The 10,325-nt window shown below is 31.8% G+C and overlaps 1 protein-coding gene across 4 annotated transcripts; it reads right to left on the minus strand.

Annotated features, from left to right (window-relative positions):
- Window positions 1-630: 630 nt before the first annotated feature.
- On the minus strand, window positions 631-7,195 carry LOC109815730 (phosphoglycerate mutase-like protein 1). Of its 4 annotated transcripts, none has more exons than XM_083077150.1 (10): window positions 7,069-7,195; window positions 6,227-6,291; window positions 5,782-5,889; window positions 5,433-5,512; window positions 3,988-4,150; window positions 3,042-3,116; window positions 2,865-2,953; window positions 2,321-2,440; window positions 1,045-1,089; window positions 631-963 (listed from the first exon to the last, which is right to left on the minus strand). In XM_083077150.1, exons 1-10 carry the CDS (start codon window positions 7,178-7,180, stop codon window positions 855-857), a joined length of 966 nt encoding a protein of 321 aa, XP_082933276.1. In that variant the 5' UTR covers window positions 7,181-7,195; the 3' UTR covers window positions 631-854. The 4 variants fall into 4 exon arrangements, with proteins under 4 accessions (XP_082933276.1, XP_029130679.1, XP_020236115.1 ...); XM_029274846.2 differs by having other exon boundaries at window positions 7,112-7,133; XM_020380526.3 differs by lacking the exon at window positions 7,069-7,195 and adding an exon at window positions 6,883-7,062.
- Window positions 7,196-10,325: the final 3,130 nt, after the last annotated feature.

The raw sequence follows: 10,325 nt of genomic DNA on the forward strand, positions 1-10,325 counted from the left end.
TATATATATATATATATATATATATATATATATTACATCAAAAGGTGATAAAGAGTTGGATATAAAAATACTATAATAATGGCATCAAATATTATTATATTATATAAAGTTATGTATATTTAGAAACTAATAATTTACAAATATTAAGTTAAAGTTAAAACAAGCAAAAAAGATAATTAAAGGTGTTAAAATATTTGAATATTGTAATAATAATAACTTAAGATGTACGAATTAATATAAGATATGTAGTTAAATCTGAAATAATTTATAATATTTTAATTTATTTAATAACTTAAGACACAAATCAAGAATTAAATTATTATTTATATACAAATATCTATTTTATTTTAAAAATAGTTACTTTATGTTAGACATATAAATAACTCAATAAACTACAGAAGTCGACTTGGTGAAGTAATAACTTTATACATTATAATTATAATATTATTGTAAAAATTTAGATACATGTATAGGTAAATTTAAATGATTCATAATCATAAAATTTTATTTTAATCAATAATTAAGGATATCAGATCACTTAAATTTTCAAATATTTCTAAACATATATTTAGGAGAATATTGGTTATTTTGGCACGATGAGAACGGAACAAGCGAAAAATGTACAACGTATTTAGTAATGAACGATCTTCAAACTCCAATCAGGTTTTACCATGGATAAAACTTGGCTGTTTCTTTAGCTGCTATTAGACACATGGGAGGAGTAGGAAGAAGAACGCAATGTATTGTTCACATATGAAAATTAATGAATGCTAAAATTGGTACCAACTTGTGATTTTAGCATCGAGAAACCTATAAAGGAAATCATAAAAGCTAAGAGTCCCACCCAATCAATATCATTGTCCATTTTCTGGAAGTTTCTGGTCAGCAACATCACTAGGAAGGTCAAGGCCAAATGGAATTTTGCCAGGATAGTTGGTAGAGGACTCAGCTGAACCAATCATACTGCAAAAACAAAAAATACAATTCAAACGTGAATTTTCTGCCAAGCTTAGCTGCAACATATGCTGCAAATAAAAGGCTCACCCTCTATCAACGATAACCATTGAGCGTAGCTCACAATTAGCAAAGCTGTGTAAACAAAGAAACACAACATTCAATAATTAGTACGATCAAAGTTTGATACAAGGCTTGCTAAAGAGTTCGTATATCCTCTTCAAGTTGGGGAACACAAAATAAACCCTAAAGGTTAAAACCTTTAAGTTGAATAAGAATATTCCTCAAGTGAAAATCCTCTTTTCTTTCAATATTTATTTTCTTTTTCATTTTTTTATAAGAGAATGAAGACTATTACCAAATACACACCATGATTCAGAGAATTCAAACTAACAAATAATTGCAAGGAAAAAAGGCGCATTCGTGGAAATTAGTCAATCTATATTAAGTTGATAGCTAGGAAGCATAGATTTTATACGAAATACAATAAATTACAAAAGAAAAATATAGTATACAACATAATTATAATATATATATATATAAATTAATTAATTAATCAAAGTTAACATAAAATAAAATTTTAAATCCCAAGAGAGAATTCATGTTTCAAAAATGAAGAGTTTGTTTGGACAAATTTTTCCAGATCTAACAAAAGATAATAAGAGAAATTGAAATAAACTTCTACAAATATTAAAATTATCATAAGTTAATGTGTAGAAACTTTCTCATATTATATTAATTTCTCCAAAATATATTTTTAATTTATGTATAAATCAATTTCAATTTATGGTAAAACTTCTTTTAATTATTTTCTTCTCCTAGAAATGTTTTGGAATAAATTTATCCAAATAGAATCTAAGTCATCATAAACATATTAAAATACAAAATATATATATATATATATATATATATATATATATATATATATATATTTATCATGGTATTCTAATCAGTATTGGTAGAGTTTAAAAATAAACATAACAAAATATAAAAATGCAATTATGATTACCTGAATATTAATAGAACAAGTCACGATCTTTTTCCTTTTTATATTGAACTTAACTTTAATGAAGTGCCAATGTATAAAATTTTTAGACTACCAACCTATAATGAGTTGCCATCATTTAATGAATTTGACATCTCATACATTGTGCAACTCATTATGTTAAACTTTTTAAAAACGGCTGCATCAAAATTAAAACTCTTATCATTCCTATTTTTACTTAAAGGATTCCAATTGGTCCTTTGGTGCTCATGAGACAATTGACCCAAAAAATGCATTATTATTTTTTATTTCTGCCATATATCTCGAAACTTAAATGTGTTGCTCATAAAGAAGACATGGCAATAACGGAGTAATACTTACTGCGTGCAGATTTCACTCTTCACAGTTGGATGACAATCATTACCAAAAGTACTTAGGGTATGAAACAGAAAACCGCTGTGGGTAACAACAGCTATCTCATTTTCTTTACGTGTCCACAACCTGGACAATTAAGGAAAAGTGAAAAGAAAATATCAGATTTTTGGTTATAGGGATATACCCTTATCTTCCTTATGATGTAAATCTCAATACATAATCTTCTTAAAATCTGAAGCCGCCAATACATAATCATATAATGAACTAATACATATATATGCTTCATATGCCATGCAACTAAAGAAAACTCAAATTGGGCGACCATGTGCATCATCTGAATGTCTTTCCATTATCGTAGTAAAGTGCCAAATGGCCAAAATGTTGACATAATCCAACCAATTAAAAAAAATCAGCTTAAACCTCAACTCTAGTAATATGAACATTTAAATTCAGTACAGTCAAGCCCCTTTGGCTGTCCCTACTTCAAAAGATTCTTCTTGTTGAATATGAATACTCATTGATATGAAACAAATTATTTAATCACACTCACCATTCCAAAAACTTCAGTCCCCGGGCAGCAACTTCTTCATTCTTCTCTCTAATGTCAGGTTCCCACAAAATGTCCTCATCATTTTCTATCTAAACACAATTTACAACATGCATGAATCCCATCTAGTCAAACATCAGTCATATGCTAGCAACAAATGCATCAAAATAGATCACTTACCAATGAGAAATCAATTGCTGGAAACATTTGTCGGTACTCAGTGATACTTCTTCTCTTGTCACAGGGATGTACACCCTGAATTACCAAAAAAACTTGAAGAAATTAAATGCCACAAGACCACCTAATCTATATGCTCAATTTTAAAACTTTTTGCTGCTCATCATAACCTAATCTATTCTAATTATTAGCTAGTAGCTACAAGACCACACACCATTTAAATGCTGAAAACCAGCAACCTCCTTCAATTGTTCAATGAAAAGAAAATTGAAAATACATACAGTAATAATCTAAATCAATACAAAGGAGACAACAGGCCAACACACATCTCATGTCCTCATCCTTCAATGAGCCAATAAACTTCACTCTATTTAACAAGACTTGGGTAACTTGGTTAAAGATAAAAAAGAGCAAGCAAATTTGAACACACAACATAAATAAATGGAACCAAATCACAGTTTCTCAAGAAGCTGATATTGTTTGGATTTGATTCAACAAACAAACACATGGTCGACATTGTTAGAATAGCTTATGTAGAAAGCTTCTTCTGTTTATTAAGTTTTTTTTTTAATGTATTTCCTGATTTCACTCTAGCTTGATGTGATGGCTTAGGTCTCTAGACTCTTCAGCTTTTTCCTTGTAATCCTACTTATTTTCCATTCATAATATAAGGAATAGACAGATCAGTGGATCTGTGCTTTTTGCTGCTTATTTGAATATCTAAGTGACATGCCTGACATCAGTTTCCTAAATAAGGGAAGCAAGCTCTAAACTGGGAAGGTAGATGGCCAACATGTAATTTCAGTAATTCATCAGGTATATTTCATGATTACTGATGCTGTACCCGAACTAACAGAATGTTAGAAAGAAAGCCAAGGAATGGCTGACGAAGTTAATTGATTCAATCACCCAAACTTAAAAGATATACTGCTTCATCATCATTACATACCAAATGTTCTCGGCAAAGCTCTACTGCTATAAATGGTGGGACATTCAGACTAGAAATTGCACGGCGATCACTATCTCCCACATTGTCATTCATCAGGGGAGGTACACTAATCTCATCAGTATGTGCTTCACCACCAAAGACTCCAACTGCTGTTTGCATGGTCCTGCAATGCAATAATTAGCAATTTGAGCGTATGATATGATAATCACTACGCCTGAAAAACTAGAGAAAGAATCTTGTTTGTTTAATAATATGCAAAACATTTCTTCTGTGCAAATACCAACTAAACTAAAATTAAATAATTTCTATTGATACTTAAAGGGCAAACTCCAAATCAAGATCAATTAAGAAACATAGTGCCCTTGAATTTGAAACTTGAAAGGAATTAAAATACTTAGATGTTGGAGTTGGACACACACACATAGATTAATGAACACAGTTTAGGAAGCCTAAAAACACTAAAATATGACCTAAAAAATATCAAAAGTCATATGAACTTATTTAAATACGAAATTATATTTAAAATTAAGAAAATGGGCTTAATTTATTATTCAGCTCAAAAACCAAGTAATTCACCCAAATAAAGTCCAACTGACAGCTACAACCTTAGTATTAATTGTTGGGCTCATTGTGCTCTCCAAATTATTGTTTGTAACTATATGATTCAAATAGTGTCAACATGTGATAAGAATCTATCAAGGGCCAAAAATTTCAAATATCTTTCGCAGTGGATGGAAGCCCCATTGATTAGAACAAGTTCAAGAAGAGTTAAAAACAATTATTTGGAGAGCACAATGAGCCCAACATCTAATACTAAAGCTGTAGCTGTGAGTTGGACTTTATTTGGGTGAATTACTTGGTTTTTGAGCTGAATAGTAAATTAATCCCATTTTCTTAATTTTAAATATAATTTTGTATTTAAATAAGTTCATCTGACTTATGATGTTTTTTAGGTCATATTTTAGTGTTTGTAGGCTTCCTAAACCATTAGATAATGAGTGGAATAGTGGAAAAACATTTAACTATTTTCAAGACGATCCTAAAATTAAATCACATCAACATGGGACATTCTCTAAATATATTTGTGCTCCATAGGATTTTCATTAAGAGTCATTAAATATAGTTTGGTAGAAACTTCACAATTGCATCATCGTTGAATAATCAGTAAAACACTGTTGTTTCAAAAAAATATTATCCAACTTATGTTATTTTATATATGGTTATCCAAGTATAATCTGTTATCTTATCTTAGTATCTTATAATAAACAGATGTTGGCTAATTTTTAGTATAATCTGTTATCTATCAACCTATCTGGCATGTTTCAACAAATCTTTAAGGCCATGGTCAGAAACAATCTTAATGAGAAGCAGTAAAAGGAGTAACAGATCTTTGACAAAAATGAGACTAGTATTGGGGAGAATTATAAATTACAATGAAGTTATACCTTAACAAGGGAGAAACAATAACTAGTTCAATTGTTCGAGAAAGACTGCTTGCCTTAACATGTTCTCTCAGATTATCAACCTGTCATAGAGCCACAAATATTCCATCATGACATGTAAAGAACAGAATATTGCCTAGGAACAACGAAGGAAAGAACTAGTTAGAAACAAATTATGACAATGCCTAAGCATAACACCAATACCAATCTCTACAAAAAGTAACTTTTTTCTTCTTTGTAATTGTAAAGACCTTGTAACTTCTTTCTTTTTTGTAATTGTAAACACTTCAACGTTCCACGTAACACAATATCTGTCCCGAATGACAGAGATCATTTTGATTAGCAATTTTACCTGTTTCCAACCAAGAGGGGTCAGGTGTGCATCATAAAGATCATAAGACTTGTATGCTTCAAAGTTCTTCTCACCTTCTACATTGTGAACTCCTTGAGCATGTCTAACCTGTACACAAGATTAGACAAGAGTACGACCATAATACAGTTGAACATGAACAAATGGTCTTCTGAAAACCAGAACACAACACACAAGCAAGCAACCCCTACATTCATCTAAAAACACATTCCAACTAAATTTGAAGCACTTTCTAATCATCTTATATTCTAGGATTTCATCTTTTAACTTCCGTCACAAATAGGTAACACTAGTCAGTACTCAGTATAACAGATTGCCATCGAGTTAAGCTTGGGATTTCATTTCCACATGCAAGGAAAAACAAATGTACTAGTCGTGCCATAAGGAGAAAAACAAAATCTGGTTGAAGGATAAGGTTGCCACAAACCAGGTGAAGAGTTTTACAACGGTGCAAGGGGTAAAGACTTTGACCTGCAACAGCAGTATCCATATCTGCAGTGACATTAAATAAAACTGTTCAACAATAAAACGTATATGATGAAGTTACCAATTATCAGTTAGCATTAAACCAGTACTATTTTTTGGTGCTTCGGAAAATCAAGAAGAAAAAAATAAACTAACAACGAAAACAAATGCATATTAGTTTATCAGCTTAAACAGAAAAATTGCAAGGCAACCGATCCTTAACAACAATATTGCTTATAACTTATAGGTATTCAAAGCTAAGGCTAAACGGATTCCGTCATTTAGGTTAAACACGGAATAATGTTGCACATTATCAACAAAGAGAATACTGCACAACGAATATTACACTCCAAGCCTCCACGAACATGCCGTAATCGACGAGTACAGAATCTGATTTACTATTATTGTTAATAAAAATAAAAAGGAGAATAAAAGTGGATTTGAAGAAAATTGAAAGCGCGAAGATAGAAACGGAGACCTCGATTAACAGTAGTAGTTGTAGATTGAGAGATTTTGACGTGAATTTAGAATTGCAAAAGGAGTTTTGAAATGGTTGGAAAATGAAAATTTAGCGTAGCGCGGGGAGAAAAGAGAATGGGAAGGAGATAGGAGGAGTACCTGAGCGTAAAGAGAAACGAGGAAAAGAAGGAGAAGGATGGTCTGAAATGGGGGTAGGGACAGAAGTGGAATTTAATAAAATAGGGTGATGAGGAATGAGCATGGAGTAAATATATTGTGGCGGTGAGAAGAGTTGCGTTGGAAGCTTAAACAAATTCATTTTTTTATTATTCTAACTTTCCGTACTTTCGCTCATTTCCTCTGAATCCGCCAACTCTAACAGTCTAACCTCTAACATGAAGACCTGCGTGCTTGCCTGCTTATCCTTCGCATGTCCTACATCACTCCACACACACATCCATTATTTTATTACAAGTAATCAATTTTTCAACATCTGAATTTTTGAGGATTCATTCTTCTAGTCTGGAGCTCAGAATGTAAAGTATTCTTTTTATGCCATCACTAAATTAAATTATTAATTTTATGATAATTATTTATAATATAAATTAAAATTTATTTTAAGATTAGTTGATGTGTATTGATCATATGTATCTATTGAACTTTTAAAAAAATGTGTAACATGCTGTAAAAATAAAAAACCATATTAAAATAATCCAAAAATATAACTCAAACTTCTCCAAATGTATCCAAATTTGGACCTAAGTCTTGGGTCTCATTTAATATCATGTTCCCGATATCTGAAAGGGGTTATCTTGACTTATGGACGTCATGAGAGTCAGCTTTATTAGACATTAAGTTCTTATTTTGTTCTATTTATCCTTCTTTTTCTTATCCCCATGTATCCAAAAACAAAATTGTATCAAATTTAATTCCTTACACCCAAATTTATCATGATCTCACAAGTTTTTTGAATTTTACGATTCAACTAGTAACAAAAAAAAATATATAAATTTAACTAATTTGAATTATCGTATAAACAATTCTTAAATATACGGTAATAATATATGTACAAAAACATATATCAAAAAATATAAAACATTTTTTCAATGAGATCATACCACAAATTTTATACATACATATATAGATCATACAACACAACACATCATGGTTTTCAACTTCAACAATGCATAGTACAATTCAACAAGACATTCAACTAATCGACACAACATTTTCTGAAGTTAACATTCAACAATCTTTTTAAGGCAACAACTTAACTACACAAATAAACTTTGCAACTCAACCACATAATAACAAAGCATATGAACACTACAACACAATCGACACATCAAATGTACAACACACCAACTATGTGCATCGTCACACATTCAACTAATAAATTTCTTACAATATAATGAGCAGTTTAAGTGACTTGACCCTATCGAATCAACTAATAACATTATTTTTTTGGGGTAACTAAATCAACAATTAATTTGGATAAAAATCCAAAACACTACATGATTACTCAAATTTCGCCACTTAAACTAGGAAAATATAGTATTTTAATAAAGGTAGATCAACTTGGGTGTGAGACCATAGCATACATAACTAAGTCTCCTACATGTTTAGTCCATTGACTACCCACCAAATACTACACCACTTTAGTTACTTATGCATTTTGGCTTCCAACCTTGTATCTTAGTTTGATCACTTTATACACATATGACTCAACATTGCTCCTATACGAATTTATATTGGTTGATTTATACATGTATATGGCTTGACTCGACCCTCATACAGATCAACATTTAGTCACTTATAAACAACATGTCTTGACTTGACCCCCATACTATGTCAATTAAGGTCATAGAGGAGACTCAATAATCTACTTCAAGAGTTAACTTCTCAAGAAAAATTTTCAACAACTAGGCTTGTAGAGTATTACAACATCATATCCTCACAATGAGATATTCAACTTTTAACACAATCTTCCCTTTAATCCTAAGTCAATCAACACAATTCAACATTATGCCTCAAGCATTCTCAACATAGTTACTCAACACTACACAACACGCAACTTTAACCACATCCCGTCATTCAACTACTTAAAACTTTCAACAATATCAACATCAATCTACATCATACTTGATCAATTTATAAAACATTAGAATCATACAACCACTTATATCATGTGAGTAATCCAATCTACAAACACATGTTCAACACTTAATATAACAAGTTTTTCTTTAGGCATCTTACATCCAACGCCATTTTTCTCATATTCGATGACATTGAGGTAGAGAGCCTCTAACTCGCTCATGCCCCACATCAAACTACCCATGCCCAGCGTGATTGAAGCAAAGAGCTCATGTGTCAATCATGCTTAACATATCAAAACCTACGCCTGATCCCATTTTACGCAAAGAGTCTCCACCTGACTCATTCGACGTCACAACACTAACACACAATATTGTCTAGGTAGAGAGCTTTTATCTTGATCATGCTTGACGCAACTTAACTAAGGTCTAGTGTCACTAACCTGATGTGACCAAGTCAAAGAGTTCTCCACTAGCTCACACTTGATATTACCAATCCCATACCTGACTTTAGCAAGGCAAAGAGCCTCTAACCTATATCACGTCCGACGCCTTGAAGCTATGCTTGACGTGATGATAATTTTGCTCTTGATAGATTCACATTTTAGCTTAATTTGTATATGAAACTTAGGAAAATCAACATATAATGCCATTTGTCATAATTTGATGGAATCATGCTTTGGAGTGCAAGAGGTGACATACTCAAAGAACCAAGAGGAGTTGGCTAGACATGAAGGTTTGGGCTAGTCAGGGCCCATCGGGCCCAATGGGCCTAGGAAGGCCCAAGTTGAACTTTTCATGGGCCATATTTTGTCATAGCTATTTTCATATGTTTTGTATACATCATGTTAGTATAGGTATCATATATTTTGGTCTTGTATTTTGGACCACATAGAGTAGCATTTTAGGTTTTAGGCTTGTTGGGCCTAGTTTTGGGCTTCATGGGCCTTTGGGCTTTTGGTACCCAATATTGGCTCATTTTCATTCTTGTAATTTTTCCTTTCCATTGTATTTGTTTGACCATTGTATTTAGGTCATTAGATTAGGAAAATACAAGGAATACTAAAGTAGGCTAATTAGGTTAAATTAGGTTTAATTTGGAAGCCATTTAAGTTACATTTGAGTCACATGTTTTGCACCTTTGGTGGCTGAACATGTGACCTCAAATTAACCCTAAATGACACTCCAAATTACACTTAGATGCACCTTAGGTACCTGAATTTTCGGAGTAGCACATGGGAGCCAAAATTTGAATTCAAATTTCAAATTTGAATTCAAATTTTGGGCGCCACATGTCACCTTTTGATTTAGGCGCCCAAAGTGTGCAAAACTGTGCTTACTAAAGTGTTTCCTTCACCATTTTGTATTCACTTTGAATATTCAGAAATTTGAGAGCCATTGAGCCAAGTTTCTCCCTCAAAGTCACTGAAATTCCAAGAGAGAAAATCTTAGAGAGTGCCTTCAAAATACCCTAGGAAAACCTATTTTCCTTCTATTTGAAGTGTGCAA

The sequence above is a fragment of the Cajanus cajan genome, chromosome 6 (genome assembly GCF_000230855.2).
Source record: "Cajanus cajan strain Asha chromosome 6, NIPB_CcT2T_4, whole genome shotgun sequence".
Taxonomy (NCBI): Eukaryota; Viridiplantae; Streptophyta; class Magnoliopsida; order Fabales; family Fabaceae; genus Cajanus; species Cajanus cajan.